The 20865-nt window shown below is 44.4% G+C and overlaps 1 protein-coding gene across 1 annotated transcript; it reads left to right on the plus strand.

Moving 5' to 3' along the window:
- The first annotated feature begins 376 nt into the window (after nucleotides 1-376).
- TMPRSS3 (transmembrane serine protease 3) lies at nucleotides 377-19810 on the plus strand. The gene is made up of 13 exons (XM_051770841.1): nucleotides 377-509; nucleotides 1828-1972; nucleotides 3917-4027; nucleotides 4912-5028; nucleotides 6417-6540; nucleotides 7585-7710; nucleotides 8437-8480; nucleotides 9206-9371; nucleotides 10852-11021; nucleotides 12572-12667; nucleotides 13746-13888; nucleotides 15313-15465; nucleotides 19186-19810. The coding sequence occupies exons 1-13, from the start codon at nucleotides 492-494 to the stop codon at nucleotides 19204-19206; spliced, it is 1434 nt and encodes a 477-aa protein (XP_051626801.1). The 5' UTR covers nucleotides 377-491; the 3' UTR covers nucleotides 19207-19810.
- Nucleotides 19811-20865: the final 1055 nt, after the last annotated feature.

Here is a 20865-nt window from a genome sequence, read left to right on the forward strand (position 1 = left end):
AATAATCCATAACTAAACGATGGGTCTTTTTCAAAACCCCCATGCAGGCACGCAGCAAAGGCTGTAAACCAAGGGAGGGAAGAGCAAGGTGTGCTGAAGAGATGAAGCTCTGGGGCTGCTGCCTTCTGCCACCCACAGCTCTGGACCACCAGGCTCCTCAGCTGCGCGAGCTTTGAGGGAAGATGAGGGTGTGCTGGTTGTGGTGCTCCTTTGCTGAGGGGTTACAGAGAGGTTTGCAAACGCCACGATATTACCTGGCCTTCTTAGGCTAATTAGAAAGCATGCTGAATTTTTATCTTCCCTTTTCCGTAGCCAGGCCACCTGATACCCCTCACCAGGTTGGGTTACACGGGCTGCTGCCGTAACGCCGCACGGAACAGGCTGAGCGGGGCTCGGCAGAGACCGTCCCAGAGCTGAGCAGCTCAGCAGACTCAGAATTTCCTTTTGGCTGCTTTTGATAATGAAGAAAGAAAACAGTTTTGCTTTTAGCTATGACTTCTCAGGAAGAGGTGAGTGAAGTTTTGGGAGCGTGTGATAGCCTCTAAGTGAATGAAACGTCAGCGTCCGTCTTTCGTGTAATTTGCTTCACAATGCTGTTTTGTCTCCTGATGGGCAAATTATGTGCCAGTCAGAAGACTTTTTTTGGTTTTAATATTTAAAAACCGTGCTAACAGGTTCTCTACGAAGTTTTGTTTATTGTCATTGAAATACACGTGTAATTTTATCAAATGAAAGAGCGTAAACCTTATTGCAGTTGTTTGCTGAAAGGTGAAAAGATATTCCAGGTGACTTGAAGATAGTGTCACAGATAAAACACGTATTCTTAGCCTAAAATTTGTCATTGTAAGCCTTTTCTGGAAATGACCATGAAAATATGCTGCTTTTAGAGCAGTTTTTTACAGCAGCTTTTACAGCTGCACTGTCTTTAACAAACCTGGACCCATTTCACACCACTGTGAGCTCGAAAATCTGACCCCTTTTGCCAATGTGCAGAGCCAGAAATTAGCATTTCAAATCTATTTCCCCTGAATTCTAGTGTAGCTCATTTTAATTGTGGGGTTTTTTTCCACTGCATGATAAGTCATCAAAAGTTTACTGGAGTAAAATTCGGGGGCTCCTGAACGAGGATCCTGTCAGGTTCTGTGCAGTTGTCATATTCCTTTTAGTCTCCTGTTTCCTACTGCAATTATAGAGCAGGGGATGGATTTACACCCCCAGTGGGAGATATTACAGGTAGATATGGTGCTTAGAAAAATATGAACAAAAATTAACCTCAATAGTTTGCTGGTAAATTAATTATAAGTGCTCCTCATGTTAACATTAACTGCATAACAATGTACTGTGTCCAGTTCTGGGGTCCTCAGCACAGGAAGGACATGGACCTCGCTGGAGTGAGACCAGAGGATGACACGAAGATGCTCAGAGGGCTGGAGCATCTCTGCTATGGAGATGGGCTGGGACAGCTGGGGCTCAGCCTGGAGAAGAGAAGACACCAGAGAGACCAGTTTGTGGCCTTCCAGTACCTAAAGGAGGCTATGAGAGTGTTTATGTTCAGTATTAGGAAGAAATTCTTTAATGTGAGAGCAGTGAGGCACTGGCACAGGTTGCCCAAAAAAGCTGTGGCTGCCCCATCCCTGGAAGTGTCCAAGGCCAGGTTGGATGGGGCTTGGAGCAACCTGCTCTAGTGGAAGGTGTCTTTGCCCATGGCAGGGGGGTGGAACTGGATGGTCTTTAAGGTCCCTTCCAACCCAAACCATTCTGTGATTCTATGACAACATTTTACAAGGTGATTATGTTCTTTCTCCTTTTTTTCTCTTGTTGAGTCAGGTGCAAGAGACAAATCCCACTACTGGAAGTCTTGAAGTCATCTCTGTTGCAGAAGATGAACCTCCAGCACCACAAATTCAGTTTACCTTCAAAAGATTTTTCTTCATACCACAAGCCAGAGTGGACGCCAGTGCAGATGGACCTGGTAGGGGTATTGCACAGCTTTTTGACCTTTGCAATCTAAGTGGGTAATGCATATATTTAGCCTTGCAAAACTATGCTTGCCCACTCAAAACAATCACTTAGAGGAAGAAGCAGCCCAACCTCCCTCCCCCAGCTGTGAGGTTTGCCAGCTTAGTAAAGTGATGACATCTTGTGTTGGCTTGCACACACAAGCATTTTTCACAGCCACATTATTCACATGCTTCAGCCACGCAGCAAACATTTCCCCAGGCTTTTCAGGAACATTTTTGTATGGCTTATTTGAAATTTTACCAACCTGGAAATCGGTCCATTACAAAATCCAAATATACAATACAGCAGCCTGGGAGTTTGTTGCTTCCCGTAGGTTTCATGGCAAAATGACCATTAGCTTCAACAGAGGCAGGCTGAGCTTCAAGAATGGAGATTTAATTTTCTGGTCCATTAGCTCCTACAGCTGTCTCAGATTTTTGGCATACCAGGCACCAATTCCACTGCCAAAACTAGTTACTCAGCTTCTCCTGAGGGAGCCTGTGTAAGCTGGGATTTACTAGAGAGTCTATAAACCCTGGCAGACACTCCTTATCCTTGACTGATTGCAAATGTTTACCAATCTGAAATTCAAAGCTTGAATAATCAGAGGATGAAGAATAGTATGAACTAAAATTGAAGAAAAGGTTCTGCCAGTCCCTGTGTAGCTGTGTTTGCTATTTCCCCATAGTTTGCCCCTTGTATATCAGAATACATTTGAAACAAGTGAACTGTTCATTATTTTCAGTGGAATATGTTGTTGCCTTCCAGATTGACAATGGCAGGTCAACTATGGAGGTCAGTGGCTGGCTTTATGAGCAGGTCAAGCTCATGAAATGTATTCAGCAGTTACTACCAATCTGTATTTTAACTTTAGATGCATATTTTTTTCACTTGAAAACTCAAGACTCGGCCTTGAGCCATCGCTCAGTTCTCTTCTTGCCTTTATGGCAAAACTTTTAACAGATCACTTTTTCACACAGTTTTCAAGACCAGTTTGGGCATCCTGGTTTTTTGCCAATTTAGCTTTCTATAACTTTCAGTTAATCTTGCTTCCAAGTCCAAAAAGACCAATGAATCTCCTCCTACTTCTCTTGAGCACCTATTTACTAGCTAATCCTGTTTTTTTTTTCCAATATTCCTGCTTCTGTTTGAACCTGTAGGCTCCTCCTACTCATTATTGTGTCTCCATTACCCCATCTTTGGAGGAATGCATCACATGTGGGACTTAGCTCCCCAGTGCATGAGGCAGAGCTATGTGGCCTCTGGCCTCATCCCAGAATTCCCAAAATTCCCAGGATTCCCAGGATTCCCAGCATCCAGCTGGGGCTGTGGTTGAAGGGAGCACTGGGACCAGCAAGAGTCAGGAGACATCACTGAGGAGAACAGTCATAAGGAGGAGACTCAAACCAGTTTGTCCTTTGCTGCTTCCACTGAAAGATTTATTAGTCCACTTGACTTTCTGAAGCCTTCAGAGAGGATATGTGTGCCCTGCACACAGGTTTGATTGCACAAACAAAACTGGTCTGAATTTCACTTTTGTTCCGGGACTCACATTTTCAGCAGAGGTGCTCATGTACTTGAAAAACTCACAGTGTGATGTAACCCCTGAAAATGAAAACTTAGAGCTCACATTCTCCTCTGCACTGAGGACAGGCCAGGTGCTCTGTAGGGGCACAATTCAGAGCCCTCACGAGGCAAATGCTGAAGGGGTATTTGAGAGCATCCCACAGCCCCAAAGCACTTGGAGCCTTCTCAGTCCCTGAGACAGAGGATCCCAACCCTTCCAGGTCAGGTCAGCTCATGAAGTGTACACAGGAAGTTCTAATGCCACCTGGTTTAATGTTAGAGAAATCTTTTTCATTGCAAACTCAGCTAGGTTCAACTTCACAGAAGCTGTTCTCTATTTGCTTTCCAGGAGATATCGAACCACCTTCGATGTGCCATGCTTTTGCCTCCCTAAAATACTTTCCATATATCTGTGGTTTGTTCCTTGCAGTAATCCTAGCAGCTGCCATTGGCCTGGGTGGTGAGTGCCATTAGTTATTCATTAAGTTCTCGCTTAACCGTTCAAATGCTTAATTTTTCATGAGCCTTTTACTGAGAATGGAATTAAACTACTACTGCAGCTTGTTTGCTGAAGTAAAAAATCTTGTTGATGTGATGGCCTTAAATTTTATTTACACGTAGGGATGAAATAGGCCTGGCACTCCTGAGAGGATTGGTGTAATATTTACAACACTGGGGAACACACAGCTCCGGGAAACCTTTCTCTAGTAAAACTTCACTGACTCCCCTCGGGTGATGAGCTGAGTTTAGAACCTGGGGGAGGCTCCAGGTAGCTCACACCACACTTTTGTCCTGTAATTCACTTCTCTAAGCTTGCTTTCAGAGAATTAAAGAACTGTTCCCTATCAAAACCAACTTCTACAAAGGAGAAGAAAACGCAGAATGAGTTCAGTTGCAACTGGGAAGTGTGACCCTCCCAAGACTGGGGGCCAAATACGTGGATGTGTCTTCACACCTGCAACAGGGATAAGGTCAAAGGAGGTTGAGGCATCCCCTTGGGAAGACCATGCTCTGGCTCTGTTTTACAAGGGTGTCCTTGCTTGGCTGCTGAGGGACTGAGGTACCAGGCAGCAACTTGCCCTGGAGTGAAACTTAAACTGGGTAGAGGGATCTGGGAAGGAGTCAGCACAGACAGCAAGGCTGACTCCTCCTACGAGTCATTACTAATGGATGAGTTTAACAGCACCAGGTAGCAACCTCCAGGTTCTATTTCAAAAGTTCCTAGAGTACAGGAGTTGCCTTGTCCTTAGCCAGACTGAAATCTGGCCAGATAATGGAAGCCAGAAGTGTTAAATTAATATCCAGGTGTGTTTGCATCACCTTGTTTTCTTTCATTCTTGTTAGTCCAATACAACTGCATTGGGAAGTTTCGCTGTCGATCGTCCTTTAAGTGTATCCAGAAATCAGCCAGGTGCAATGGTGTCTTCAACTGCAAAGAAGGGGAGGATGAGTACAGATGTGGTAATTTAAATTTGATTTAAATCCCTCCTACCTCCTCCTGTAGCACTGGCACGATGCATGCTGTAAAGAGTTGGGGCAGTTTGAGACAAGAAAGATAGAGAGAGATGGATTATCTAAATCACCACTTCAGAGGAACAACCTCTCTGAGGTACTGATTTACAGTTCATGAGAAATCAAGCTGCTCTTAAGATAAATAAATGTGATGATTCCTAAATATTGCAACTGCCATATCAGGCATCTTTCTCCGTTAGAAGCCCAGATGCTTTTTGACTGCACTGCATTACGTTCTATAAATACAGAACTCTATATTCACTGGCACACAGTTGCACTCTGTTGGTTTTGAAGATTGTAAAAGCCTGACATTATCTTAAAGGATAAGGTAATGGGAGACATCAGCAACTTCCTTTTGTACATAGAGTGATGCAGAGTTTGCTGCTACATGTGAAATTTATACCCTCTGTCTGAGTTTCTCTCTGTGATGGTTTTGGGCATCACAGGGCCATTTTAAATGGTCCCTCTCTGTCCTGTGCTATGGAAAATTTTTGTGGTGTTCACAGCCACTGGAGAGAAAGGAGTCTAATATTAGTAAAGAGAATAACTAGTTTTTAGATCAGTGCACTTGTAATTCTGGCTCCTGTACCTACAGGTGAGGAGGCAGCAAAAGTTTCCCTCTGTGTGGTACTAGGAATGAAAAGAACCACAAGCTTTTGGTCCCATCTAACCCCACACAAGATGTTCAGCCTTCAGGCCTCTGTGGAGCCTGTGGCAATACCTCTGCTTTTCCATAACACTGGCTCGTGGGGACAGGTGGGAAACCCCTGTTCAGCAGTGACCACGTGCGTGGCCTCCCTTCTCCCTAGGGAGACCATGTAGATGTGCCTTTCCCAGGTCCAGATGAATCCTGGGCAGCTGGGCACAGGGGCATCTCTGCCTGTGCTGTGGAGTGCAGGAGGTGCCAGCCACCTTTCATCACTTATCTTGACCACAAATTTCCTCAGAAAATTCCTGCCAGGAATCTGCAGCTCCAACCCACTGCAGTCAGCAAGAATTGCTTAGGCTCGCTGGAGGGCAAGGCAGCCTTCTCCACCTGTATTAGAGCTGGCATTCCCTACCCATTCCCATGAGATGTTTTTCTCCTGGTGGTTCTAGCTCAGCTAGAACATTAGGGAAGGTTCCCTTCCTTCATGGGGAGGAAAAAAAAAGCACAGAAAAATTCTGTCAAAGAATCCAAGTGATGAAAAAGGCAAGCAGTAAAAATTCGGTGAGCTAGAAAACACAGATACCACGGTGGTGCATTGATGCTGCTGAGTACCTCTTGTGTACCTGTTGTGTGACTGATGGTTCATCTTCACAACTCACTCAGGCTTCTCTTCTCCTGAATCTCAAAGTCAGGTTGAGTGGCAAGAAGGCAGTGCTGCAAGTGTTCACTTCTGGATCCTGGAGAACAGTCTGCTCTGACGACTGGAGAGCAGAGTATGGAAATACTACCTGCAAACACCTGGGGTTCTCAAGGTATGAACAGCAAATGCCAGAAACTGTATTTGGCATTTTGAACAAACTCTGATGTTTTCAGTGTTTTTAATGAAACCTTGTATTAGCTCATTCTTTAAAAGAAAAATGTCTTAACAATTCACATTTGTGAGATTCACACTGAGATTTGAGATGATGTGGGAAATAGTCCTGAATAATTGGGCACTGCAAATGGCTTTTATTACTGCTACAAATCCTGCATGATGGCTGAATACAGTGGTTTGGTTAAATCTTGCCTGTGGGGTGCAAGTGCCTGAATCCTGTCTGTCACTCCAGTAGCTTACAGCCCGTGGGGAGGCACAAAAATCATATGAGCATTTTCCATTTCTTTTACTTCCTCTGTATAAAATTTGTATGTACAAGTCATGTCATGACATCTGGTAGGATTTAAGGTCCACCTTACAATTACAAAAGAACCTGGTGACGTGGTTATTGCTGGATTGACCCCATTCCTGAGAAAGCACCCTTTCTTTCACAAACTTTCATAAAACTGAGAAAGAGTTGGAAGTCGTGATTTGCCATGATGTGCTGTTGTTTCTTACAACAGCATCATTCTAATTTCTGCACAATGTAGTTAGCACTATAAAGCCTCTTTGAATAAACTCTTGTTGCCTTTAGGACAAAATGCCTCTCAGTTGTTCAACAATGAAGACAAGAGAAAATTACAAATTATTCATCCTCCCTGCTGCAAAACATAATTCTAGGAAAAGGAAACAATGAGCTTGTCAGTGCCTCAGGAAATGTGCCAACCACTTACAATAAAAAGCATTGTTGCAATACTAGAATTAAAATTTACTTTCTCTGCCAGTTAAATGCATTTCAGCATGTGTGGCTTCCACACATGATTATGTAAGAAATACATGCATGTTGTAAGAAGCATAGGGGGAGGATAGAATTACCTTATCGAGTGTCAGAGTCTGATTATTGTGGTTGCTACGCTGGGTTTTCATCAGTGGGACTGCTGAATTATTTAAACAGATTGCTGAAATGCTGTCTGAGGGAGCTGTGTTTATGGTTTATTTGCAGTTACGTGAGTTCAGGTTACCTGCCCGTGGCAGCGGTCGAAAAACAGTTTCAAAGACATTTTGTATCCCTCAGCCAATGGTTTTCAGCTGATCAAGTGACATCCCTGCACAATGCAACAAACCTCAGGTATGCCTTAGCTCCTTCCTCCTGACAGAAAGAGAGAAGTCAATAAAAGGGGAATTACTAATAGTTTGGGATTCTTGCTATTTTTTCAGGCGTGTAGTACTTCATAAGGGGTTGGTGGTGTTATGCATCATAGACCAAGATTCAGCATCAGTCTTGCTGGAATATGAATTGAGTCTGATCCAAGACCCATTAAAATCAACAAAAGCTTTCAAATGAGCTATTTGAAGAGACTATTTGTCCCAAGATCCCATTTTTGCAAATGGATAGACACCAGGCACTTATCTTTTTCCATTATGAAGCAGTTTGTTTTGGTTTACAGATCCTTATATATTTCCCAGTGGGTTTATGAACCCTTTATGGTCCATTTCTTCCTCCTGACAGATGCTTGTTTTTCTTAGTTACCTTCCACTGAGAAGGAAGCTATGGATCCAAGGAGACTATAGATCACATGTTGAAAACTGCTGATGAGCCTTCCTTCATGGAAGAGTGAACCACTCTTCAGCAGGGCAGCATATGGTCTGCAGGCTCCTGGTGGTGGCCAAGCTCCTGACTTAAGTATTTCAGTTTAATGCCCTAATTAGGTCGGATGAGTTCATGGCTTTGTACCTCTTTCAATGTTTGAGTTACTTATATTTATGTGCACAGGAAAATGACATAATGCTGAAAAAAACCCTAAACCCAGTATTTGTGAAATGGAACTAATGTTGCATTGTCTTTTCATCTCAGAGAAGAGTGCACTTCTGGCAATGTGATCATCTTAAAATGCTTAGGTAAGGACCAGGAAAGATGAAAATGAAAATAGAAACTGTTCTCTGTCCTTCTTTATCTGCTGCATGTCAAGAGCTGGGAGGAATTCTGTGCTCAGGGCATACTGTACTATCAGTTTATCACGCTAAAGAAAAATTATATTTCTTGAGTAAAATTTGAAAGAATTTCAGCAAGTGAAAATAGTCTGGCAGTGCAGACTGGGAGCATCAGATAGCAGGAGTATTTTAGTGAGAATCCCAGTAGGAAGTAGGCATCTAAAAATTGTGAGTTGAGTCCCTGGACTGATACTGTTATTCCTACTCTTTGCCACCTCTTCAGGGAAAGGGAAATTCTGCCTTAACATTTGAGCTTTCATCTCACACTTTTCCATGTCATCTATATAAAAAAATCAAAATACAACAGCAAAATCATCACCAGGGGAGAGGAGATGCTTCAGCCTGCCTGTGTGGGACCTTTGCATGTAAGAAGGGCAGAGCAGTGGGTCTTACAGCTCAGCTGAGCACTCCCTGCAGGGGAGAGACCTGACCCCCACAGCCTCCAGGCCACGAACGATGCTGCAGGGATGGGAGGGAGGAGGATAAACTCCTGGGAGCTGCCACAGCCTGGTGGGGTTGGGATGGGGATGGTCTGGCTGCAGAGACCTCCCAGCCTCCCAGAGGAGGGGCTGAAGGTGACCAAAACCAGGTCTATGTTTCCTCCACGGACCGTAACCTTTGGTTCTCGGCAGCGTGCGGGACACGGGCCAGCTACAGGCCGCGGATCGTGGGGGGCAACGCCTCGTCCCCCCGGCAGTGGCCCTGGCAGGTCAGCCTGCAGTTCCAGGGGCACCACCTCTGCGGGGGCTCCGTCATCACCCCGCGCTGGATCCTCACGGCCGCCCACTGCGTCTACGAGTGAGTCCCCAAATCCAAATCCCCCCGCTCGGGGTGTCCCACTGCGTGTGGGGCCGCCACTAATGCACCCCGCTGTCTCCTAAAAACAAACTGCAGGATTGGGTTATCCTTGCTTCCTGGGCTCCATAACATTTGAGCCATCTCTCTCTCTTGTCACACGAGTCTTTATTTAAAAAAAGCCTCCCCTAGAAGTGATCCCAGTCCAGACCCCCTGTTTTCAGGTGTTCTGGTCACTCCCAGCTTTGTGGGAAATCAGCTTACAACCACATTTAAGATTTTAAGTATCCTGATCTGCAATTTCTGTACATTGTATACGAGTTAGCAGCTCAAGAGGAATTTGTATTTGGCTCCTCTGATCCACTGTAGCTCCAAAATAAAAAAAAAAATCATTTTTCAAGGTCACAGGATCAATCAGTGGTTGTTAGTCAGAGCTTTGTAGCCTTTGCCACATACTCACTGCTCCCTTTCATGCAGTTTGAAGAGGTCTTATAGTTGTAAATAGATGATAAACAGTAATTTAAACTCATCTTCTTTGTGAAGTTTAAATTCATCTTCTTGACAAACATTGCCCTCTCATATTTATAATAAGCTGTCTGGGTTTACAGTCTTGTTTGATGCTAATAGTGCAGGAGAGCTCTTCTTGCCCTTATAAACTCCAGGTCACTTTCACCAAAGACATTTAGACAGCTAAAATGGGATTTTCCTGACCACTTTTAAGCACCTACAACATGGATGCCTTCTTCTGAGCAAGTCCTCTAGTGTGTTTTTAAATTCAGTAAAGAGAAAGGATGGGACAGACAAATCCCACTACTAGATCCTATTTAGAGCCCTGTGTTGCCATAAGAATAATTACTTAGGAATTAAGCATTTTAGGACTTTTGCCCTTGGCTCTGTCCCCCACAACCCAGTTGGTCATGATGTGTTTAAAGGCTGATGGGGATGGGAGCTGGCAACACAACCAGCATCCCTGGAGCCTTTTCCCAGCTGTTCTGCTATGCCAGTGGGGTGAAACCAGGAGAAGAGGAGCTGCTCATGTGCTGGAAGCTGAAAGGTGTGCTTACTCATGAACTGGGGGCAGAAACACCTTCCAGAAGGAAAGTTTCTCCTTGAAAAATGCCTTGCCACAAGTGGGGGGGGGGGTATGGCTGAGCAGAGTGATATGACAAGCAGCAGCTGTGGGGTCTCATAGAAGGTCAGACAGCTGGGCTAAAGCAAAACTCTCATGTATTTGTGGAAATATACAGATATCTGCACAGATAATATATCAGTGACCCAATGTCTTAATAAGATTAGTCATCGTTTCTACATTTTTAAAAGTTAGGTGTAAAACATAGCCAATATTAATGGACAGGTAAGCAAATACAGCAGACGAGAGCTATTTGAGTGTAGAGTTTTATGTGGTCCATAAGCTCAGAGGACAACTAGAAAACCTGAGGGTTTTCTTGAAGGTTTTTCACTGTCTTCTACATCTTTATTTCAGCCTGTACTTGCCGAGCTCATGGAGCGTGCAGGTCGGTTTTGTGACTCAGCAAGACACCCAGGTTCACCCCTATTCAGTGGAAAAAATCATATACCATCGAAATTATAAACCCAAGACAATGGGAAATGATATAGCCCTGATGAAACTGGCAGCACCACTTGCTCTCAATGGTAATTATCTCTGTTAGCTTTCACTAGACTTTCTCACCTTTCCAGCTAAAAGAAAGAAGGGTCTCTCCTGGTACAGACAGGGAAACTTCTGTTGATGCCCATGCCTGCCCCAGGACAGTGGAGTGGATTCCCATCCCCTCTAAAATCAATGAGAGATGTGCAGTGTAGATGTGGCCAGACTGCTGCTGTGATGGCAAGGCAGTGATTCCTGTTCAGACAACACCAGCAGAAACCACCAAACCACCCTGACCTGTATCAGGAACTCCTCTGTACTCCCTCTCCAGGCATGGACAGCAACAACGTGCTGCAAAGTGTTCCCAGTCCACCCCAGTATTGATTTACTGAAGGCATTTAATAATAGGCAAACATTAACTTTATTATTTCTAAATATTTTTCCTATCTAAAATAAACGCCCTGCCTCATTTTACTTGAAGGTCACAGAGATTTTTATCATGTCCCTTCTGTGAGTATCGGGATATCCAGCAGTGTCCAAAGCTGAAAATCAAGCATGAATCTCAAAGAGGAGAAAAGGCAGTTCAAATATAGTTATGTTTTTAAATTAAAACTACTTTTATTTTCTCAGCAGGATGCTACCTGCACCTGAAACACTGAGTTGAAATAATATATAATAATATTGAATGAATTTACAGGATTGCCTGCCAATGCCTCCTAGTCACAGTGAGCTCTCTGCAAAGGGGAGCAGGTGCTCTCTGACACATCTAGATTGTCAATTCCAAAATCAATTCTCGTGTAATACTTTAAACTTTCACATTTAATGAAAATTAAGTTTGATTTTGTTCTGGTTTATATCTCAGTTGATGCTGTTTTCTTTTGCTCGGGAATAAGTTTGGGAGGCTGCCAAGAACAGCACCTGAGAGAGATACCCACCATGCCCCAGGGGGCTTGGATGGTCCATGCTGGGGGCTTGATGTTTGAGCTGGGGCCACTGTGGAGAACTGAACCACTTGGAACTGCCCAGTAATACATTGTATTTTCCCTCCCTTTACTCAGCGCTGGCTCATCTTGACACACCAGTTTGTCCTTGCAAGGATCAAAAACTGATTATATGGCATGACATCCCATAACCCAGAGCACAGAGACACAGGAACTCCGTGAGCTGATGGGTGGGGAGCAAAGAGCCCCCTGGGGTGTCTGGTTGCCCTTTCAGAAGAGCACAGGGAATGCACAGCTCCTTGTCTCACCAGAGCAGTCGTGCCGTGGGGCCCCTGATCTGCCCATCAGCTGCCCACACCGTGCATTTTGTGTTTGCTCTTTCTTCAATTTACTGACCTTCTGACATCTCCTTCTGCTGCTTCATACTCAAAACTCATTGGGCCCGGCGTGGGTGTTGTTTCAAACCCCTCATATTGGCCATGAGACAAGAGACCTGATAAACTGCCAGGCTATTTATGTGGGGAGTGGGTGGTGTTCATAACAGCTTCACTGAGAGCCAAATCTTCCAGTTTTTCTGAGGCATAATTTTTTTTTTTGCTAAATTATAAAAAGCAATTCTCTCCTCTCTCTCTCTCTTTTTTTTTTTTTTTAAATAGGTCACATAGAACCAATTTGTCTGCCTAATTATGGCGAACATTTCCCAGCAGGGAAAATGTGTTGGGTATCAGGATGGGGAGCAACTGTGGAAGGAGGTATTTTAAATGGTCTGCTGCTGATTACACTACATATAAACATCTTACCCACAGTAAATACAGGACTTGGTTGGGGCATTGTTCAATGTTTAATTTTCTGGAATATCAGTGGGGTGGGAAGGGGGAGAAAGAATACATATTCCTAAATTTTATGGTCATCCTGAACTGCAAAAATTGTGTAGAAACATTTATCACGAGGAATGGACGAGCACATCCTCTGAAACAGAGAGGCTGGGCTCTTTATAACTTCAAGCACAGAAAACACAGCAAGAATGCAAGAATTGACCATCCCTACATTTTCAGGCAGGTTGGGTGATGCAGAAATTGGATCTGTGAATAACGTGAGAAAGAAAAGGGAATTATTTTTTTTTTTTATTACCATGACTCACAGGTCATGTTAATCAATAATTTACACTGGATCACTTTCATGTGAAAAGACGTGAATTCTCAGGTAATTGTTCTTTATCATTCCTCGTTTGTGTCATTTAACGTGTTCCCTTGTTCAGAGAACAAGAACAGAGTGTTACCTGATCTACAGATAACAGTGAAAGGTGGGGAGAAAATGAAAACAAGGCTTGCCACATAAAAAGTCAGCTCTGATCTGACAATAGGCAATGTGCAAATACTTCCATTTGTGGCAATGATCTGTTCAGGCTCAGAATAAAATAAAATAAAATACATACTTATAAAAGAAACCAGATGTTTGCAGATGATTCGTTGACTAGCAGAACAGGCAATGACTTTGAAATTAATTTTGGCACTAGTATTGCAGGCAATGTTCAACCAGTTTTTTTAGTTCATTACTGTCATTGATTGTCTAGTTTGAAGTGGAAATATATAATGAACAGATTTTATTATACACTGTGATAGTTCACAGCTCTATAGAGTGGATAGTTACTGTATTCTATAAGTGATGAGACACCAAGTTACCTTACTTGTCTGTTGTCATTTTAACTGTATTTCTTTGATCCTTGCTTGCCAATTCTTTGTATACTAAAACATATTCTGTTTACAAATGGTGATTATTTTCAAGGGCGGAAAGTTTTTTTTTCTTTTTTTTCTCCTTTTTTTTTAACAGGTGATACATCTGACACCATGAATTATGCAGGTGTTCCTCTGATTTCCAATGCAATTTGCAATCACAGGGATGTCTACGGTGGGATCATAACTTCTTCAATGCTCTGTGCTGGTTTCCTAAAGGGAGGGGTGGACACCTGCCAGGTATGGAAGTTTCCAAACTGCAACTGTGCTCATTAACACCAGCAATGGAAAAACATGAGTGATAAGTTATCAGAAGGCACTCCCAGGCTTTTCTTGGGCAAACATTTGGGTTTGTGCCATTTATTCTGCTCACTGCGATTATCAGTCACTGACTGTGCCTGCGTTCACATACTACAATTTCCTTTTTATGTTTCTTCAGTGGACTTTATCTGCTACTTCTGAAGAAAAATTTACTTAGGGCATATTTTGATTAGTTGCATGTGCTGCAGCATGGTGCCATCCTTTCTTTGCCTTGGCTGTGGCCTCTGCACTGTGCTGGGTTGCACTTCCCTGCACTGTGAGCAGCTCCAGAGACCTGCCAGGTGTGGAAAGCCCGTGGGGAAAAGCAGCCAACACGTGTCTCAATAGAGAAGCAGAAATGTGTGATTTTGAAAAGAGCAGTGAGAGGGGAAGGAAGAAAGGGAGAGGTGTTTGAGTAACTCAGAGGGCTAGTGATGACTTTGGGGGAGGGAGGTTCAAAGCAGTAGTGAAGCAGAGCATCCTTCACAACAGAGATTGATGATGATTCCAAATCACTGTCAAAGTCACGATGGTGCCAATCTTATGCCACGTCTCATTCACATCCAAACTGATGTGGACTCGCCTAACTAGTCATGGAGCAAGGGCTGGGGAGGAATTTCTGTTAGAAGGTGTCCTTGCCCACAGCAAGGGGGTTAAAACTAGATGATCTTCAATGTCCTTTCCAACCCAAACCATTCTGTGATTCTGTGAACTTCATGTTTTCCGATTTGCTCGGTCTCAGTCATGCAAGGGACAAAATAAAGCAAAGGCAGTGGGTGCATAGATCTTCCTTTAACCCTGTGTTTGCACATAACCCCCCCAACAAGGTACCTGGCACCAGCACATCGCTCTGCCTGGGACTGCTGCCCAAAGGCAGCGTGCTCAGCACACAGCTCCACGTGACACAGGGAGCCCTACTCACCACTGGGAGAGGCTTGTTACAAATTCCCTTTTTTCCTGTTGTTGTGCTGGCTCTGATGCTCATAGGGCAGAGAAAACAAAAAAGAGAGTTTTCAGTACTTAGTTGTGAGTCCGCTGAGTAATATTGGCTTAGCAAAATGTCTGAGAAGGGCTGGAAAAGAATGTGGGAGCAGGCAGGCAAGGAGGTGAGATGTGAGCTTGTTGTTGCAACCCTGGGCTCAGCTCAGCTCAATAGCCATGAACCAGGGAAAGAAAAATATGATCTAATACACATCTCAAAAGTCTCCCAACTTCTACTGTAGCATATGCTTTTCCCAGGACACGGAATAGGGTAGAAACAAGAAACTTTGAATTACTTTGAATTAGTCTCTCCCCTACCTTCCCAAGGATATTCCCCTCATTTTCTGGGGCGTTGACGTTTGTTTTAATTCTTTGTCCTCCAGGGAGACAGTGGGGGCCCTTTAGCATGTGAAGATATGAGTATCTGGAAGTTGGTGGGGACCACCAGTTTCGGAGTGGGCTGTGCAGAAAAGAACAAGCCGGGTGTCTACAGCCGAACTACTTCCTTCCTGGACTGGATACATGAACAGATGGAGGTCTGGTTTTGCCCTGTTCCTCCATCTCTGGTTGTTGCTTTGCTCCTCTTGTGCCACACAGGGCTTAGCTCATATTTGTCACAGATGAGTTATGTTGCATGGACACGTGTGACTCAAGGGTGCGTTCAGGGATCGGGGCAGGTCCTCAGGCAGAGCAGGGTGCAGGGGTTTTAGTGAGATGCTGGGAGCACCCTGCAGGGGTACAGAGGAGAGGAGAGTATGTCAGTACAGGTGGGAATGACTGGGGAGGGGACCTGGAGACAGAGCAGGGAGGTGTGAAAGGGCTGAGTCAGGACGCCAAGGGAGGAGCTGACAGGGGACTATGCTGTGCACAGTTCTGGTGCCCCCAATATAAGATGGACATGGAACTATTGGACCAAGTCCAGAGAAGGGCCACAAAGTTGATAAGAGGACTGGAGCACCTCCCCTATGAAGGCAGGCTGAGAAAGTTGTGCTCTTCAGCCTGGAGAAGAGAAGGTTGTGTGGAGACCTCAGAGCAACCTTCCAGTATCTGAAGAGGATGCAAGGGAGCTGGAGAGGGACTGTTCATCAGGAACTGTAGTGACTGGCCGAGGAGTAATGGGCTCAAATGAAAAAAGGAGGAATTTACATTAGATATTAGGAAGATATTCTTTACTGTGAGAGTGGTGAGGCCCTGGCACAGGTTGCCCAGAGCAGCTGTGGCTGCCCCATCCCTGGAAGTGTCCAAGGCCAACTTGGATAAGGCCTTGAGCAGCCTGGTCTAGTAGAAGGTGCCCCTGCCCCATGGCAGGGGGGTTGGGAGTAGGTGTTGTTTAAGGTCCCTTCCAACCTTTAGCATTCTGTGATTCTATGGCTTTATTTGAAACCGTGAGGCTGCTACAGAAAATCCTGGGGAGTGAAAGCCAAGTGGGCCAAAGAAATTGCAGTGGGAACATGTTGACTGGAAGGAGAGGAGGGCAGGGGCAAGGAAGCTGGGGGACACTGCAGCCACCTTCACCTGACCCAAGGGTGGCCCACTGTCTGGAGACCAGGTTTGCTGCAGTCAGTACTTCCCCAGTGCTGCCAGAGGGACGCTGGGTTCAATCAGCTGAGCAGAGAGAGCAGTTGTGCTTCAGGTGGGACTCCCAGGCAGGGTTCCATTGCCTCAGCAGGGGCATCCAGAGCCATTTTAGAGACCCTGGGCTGTCCTGCCTGGCTCACAGGTATTCCTGCAGAAGGACAAGGATCTACAGCTAGCCCTGGGTTACATCTACTGTCCCTGTGGGGGTGGCTCAGATATCCTGCAATGGCTCAGGTAGATATGGGAGATCTGAGACCTTCCAGACCAACTGCTGGAGGTCAGGTAAAGTGCAGTAAGGCACCTCAAGTGGCAGTAAAAGGTGAAGTGAACCATCCTCCACTGCCCTGTAGGAGCCTGGGCATGTAGCTCCCAGGTAGACACCTATGCACAGCCTCTTAATGGTCATTTTTTGAGCTTTGTGGTAAAGCCACACTAAGCACCAAAGGGTGCATCCCATCCTACTCTGTCTCATAGACAATGCTGCCAGTGCTGCTATTCCAGCACCCAGCTTGCTGGAATGAGGGAATGAATGAATAGCAATGATGCTACTCCAGCACCAGCAATACAGGCACGTGATGAGACCACTCCTGTTCCCATCTCATTTATTTGTGAAATATGTGAGACTTCCTTCTCAAACCAAAATGCCAATATCAAACATTCACTGATAAGGAAATGCCCAAAATAAGGTTATGTGTGCAATTTCAGCCCAGCCCACGTCTGTACATTGTATGACACACACTGTTTTCACAACTTATATTGCACATGAAGATTTAGGCTTTCACAAGCCTATCTGTCACTCAACAAAGTTAAAGAAGACAGGATAACATTTCTAAATCTGTAAGACCTCTAATATTACTTGATTTCCTCCCCCTCAAATGTATACATCATTTTGATTCATTTGCATGTACAAACACCCAGACATTTCAGATGAAGAGCTCATATCCAATGAAAGCATAGATCTCCCTTATAAAGTGATCAAAGGCTTCAAAGAGGAAGAGAGTAGGGTTGGATTAGATACTAGGAAGAATTCTTCCCTGTGAGGGTGGTGAGGCACTGGCACAGGTTGCCCTGAGAAGCTGTGGATGGTCCATCCCTGGAATTGTCCAAGGTCAGGTTGGATGGGGCTTGGAGTAACATGGTCTAGTGGAAGGTGTCCCTGCCCATGGCAGGGGGTTGGAATAAGATAATCTTTGAATCTTTTTGAAACTAGATGATCTCCAATGTCACCTTCAACCTAAACTGTTCTATGATTCTATGATAAATGCTCCTGATCTGCTCTCACCTGCTATTGCTCACCACAGACTGGGTTCACTTGGTCTCTCCAGAAGTTTCTGTGCTTTATTCAAAGAAAATTAACTCCTGTAGCAAAGGCTTAGGAAAGGAGTTAGGAAAATGATCCATTTAGATCTAAGAGATGCAAAATTGCAAGATGAGGAATTTGGCCATCAGCATGCCCTTAAAAACTCTTCTTCTGGAAATTATAACAGCTCACCTGTTAGGGCTAATCATCTAATGCAAGGCATGACCAAAAAGAAGGCAGTGGTGCTTTCTGATCTTCAACTTCCAGTAATGGAAGCTGAATAAAGCACTTCTGTCTCTCAGCTTTTTGGGAGAATTTTGCTAAAGGCTCTCTCCTGTGAGTGCAAAGAAACAGGTTTTTTTATTGTTTTCCACTAAGTGGTGAAAATAATTTATGTCCTTTAGCAAGATGTTAATCCAATATTGTGAAGAGAATTTCTGCCACCTTCTTTTTGAACAGCTCTCCCACTAGGGAAGAAGCAAAAAGTTTATAGCACTAAGGGGCGTGCCAGTGACCCACACACATTTCTGTCTGAGGAATACTATGCTTCAACTGTTAAATCTGAATAGACTTGAAAGGTTTCCCCCTAGCCAAAAAAAAAAAAAAAAGGAAAAAAAAAGGAAAATCAGCAGTGGAACAACTGAGAGGAAACAAAAAAACCTCTTCAAGGCCTACTTAGCTCCCTGTATGAATTTCTCATGCATGCAGTATCTACCACTCTTACTAATATATTCCTCCACCCCCCACAACCATATTTCTTTATGAGCCTTATGTTCCTGTCTCAAGTCATGTAAGGCTGAGTACCAGTGAACTCCAGTGGCGACAGGAGCTGATGGCATTTGCTCAGATTCGTGGGGCCCACAGTGGAAACACCTCTTTTGTCAATGTGGAGCATTTTGCTGGAGGATTTCCTTCCAGTTCCTGAAGGGAGCCTACAAGAAGGATGGAGAGAGAGTTTTTTACAAAGTCATGCAGCAATAGGATAGGAGGAAATGGCTTCAAACTGAATGGGAGTAGGTTTAGATTAGCGAGTAGGGAGAAATTCTTCCCTTTGAGGGTGGTGAGGCCCTGAACAGGTTGCCCAGAGAAGCTGTGGCTGCCCCATCCCTGGAAGTGTTCAAGGCCAGGTTGGATGGGGCTCTGAGCAACCTGGGATAGTGGAAGGTTCCCTGCCTATGGCAGGGGTTGGAACTAGGTGATATTTAAAGTCTCTTCCAACCCAAACCATTCTGTGATTCTGTGATTCAGCTGGCAGGACTGGCTCCAGCAGCCTCATGGTTCCTTTGGAGGCCTTTGTACAGCAGGAAAACCCCTTCGGAGTACAATGGGCAGAAACATGGGCATTTGCAACAGATGCATAACTGGTTTTTCTTCCCAGAGAGAAGAACTGCAGACCTGAGAAGAATGGTGATGTGCTGGGCTCCTGAAAACCCACATCACGCTCCAGCCCCATGGACAGACCCACCTCACTCCTCTGGTCACCTGCTCTGAGCTTCGGGCCTTCACAGAATGCTTTTTACCATTTATTTTTGGTACTGGCAACTGTACTTGATGCAGGCTGTGGCACACTCAGCCTCTTCTGGATGGAAGAAGCAGTAGGATGATGGATGGCAAGCATGTGTGTTTACTGTCAGCTACAAATTTCACATGTAGGAAAAAAGCTAAGGTTGATAACCCAGGATGCTGTCACAATAAAGTTTTGCAGGCACCATGAGCAAAGGACTAGAGCAACTTCAGATCAGGTTGCAAGATATCATTTTAGTACTTACCTTCCAAGATCTGAACCACAAAAAGAATTTTTCCTCCTGGCAGTTTTCAAATATAAGGTCTATGCTCTGTTGCACAGGCAGCAGCAGCTTTCTTGGAAGCCAGGAAACAAGCAGGAAGCAGGCAGTTGGTAATTTTGGCAAGTATGTTCAACTCCTGTTAGAAAAAAAATCTCAAAATTCAAATATTTTATCACGTGGCTGTGAACGAAGTCCCCAAAAATTGAATCTTATGTGCTTTCCTGTGGTAAAGAGCTCTGAAATGACCAACACACAAGTTGTAACTTTACTGAAAAAATTCTGAACTTACTGAACAGTCTTAAAGGGAAGAATAGCTTCTTTATGGCCTTTTAATAGGCTGGAGAGCCAAAATCATCCCTCTAACTATGGTGCACCATGTAGTGCAATAGCCACTGAACATTCCCAAGCTAAGCACCACATAGTACCATCACCAAGGCTCTCACACTCGGTCACCTTCCCTGCTTTCCCTCCTTTTCTCTGCTGATGAGACAATATAGATCCCTCAGTCTTTGTATCCATTAATGACATCGGTGTGTGGATGGACTGATGGCAGCCAGGCAAGGGACAAAACATCTGAAGTGCTGCTGGGGTTTCCTGATCTCAGTTTTAATATAAGTCTCCTGTTATTAAGGCTGGGAAATCTCTGGTTGTTCTGTGCTTGCCCTTTGTGAAAATCCTGGGATGAAAGTTGTTAATTTTGGAATTGATCGCCGGGGCTGAGGTAGGATGAATAATTGATAATATTGTCAGAGCTTTTCAATATCAGCCAAAGGTGATCTTATCATCTGATCAAGTGCTGATGATCTGCTTGAAATGTGGTTTTGGATGTACTCTGTATGCTTCTAAATCACCACTGCTGCAAGAAAACACCAGCAGAATCAGAACTTCATTCTCTCAGCAACATGTCGGGTCAGAATTGAGAAAGAACAGCAAACCCACATGAACTGTCAACCTCCACGTTGTTCTGTGGATACAAACCCTGACATCACAGGACACTGCATCAAAAGTTTTCACCCTGGCTAAAGAAACTGCAGTGCAGTGGAAACAGCACTTCCCAAACCAGCATGTTGTTAAAAAGGAGGAAGCATTACTGCAAAACTGACACAGAAACTGGAATTAATTTCAACTTGACAGAACCATGGCAGAATTAAAACAAAACCCTGAGACATTTTCAGATGAGTTTTAATGTTCACTGCTTGTTATCACGACATTTTCACATCCCAACGTGGCTCATGTCTTAACACTATCAGCAGTCTGGAGATGAGGGCGCT

This window comes from Manacus candei, unplaced genomic scaffold (assembly GCF_025592945.1).
Source record: "Manacus candei isolate 608988 ecotype Guabito, Panama unplaced genomic scaffold, ASM2559294v1 h1tg000126l, whole genome shotgun sequence".
In the NCBI taxonomy this organism is placed as follows: domain Eukaryota; kingdom Metazoa; phylum Chordata; class Aves; order Passeriformes; family Pipridae; genus Manacus; species Manacus candei.

Excerpts from the sequence above, each read along its gene's own strand:
- TMPRSS3 (XM_051770841.1), top strand. Across the intron at positions 6,541-7,584 it reads AAACACCTGGGGTTCTCAAG|TTACGTGAGTTCAGGTTACC; the intron begins GTATGAACAGCA and ends GTTTATTTGCAG. Across the intron at positions 12,668-13,745 it reads GGGAGCAACTGTGGAAGGAG|GTGATACATCTGACACCATG; the intron begins GTATTTTAAATG and ends TTTTTTTAACAG.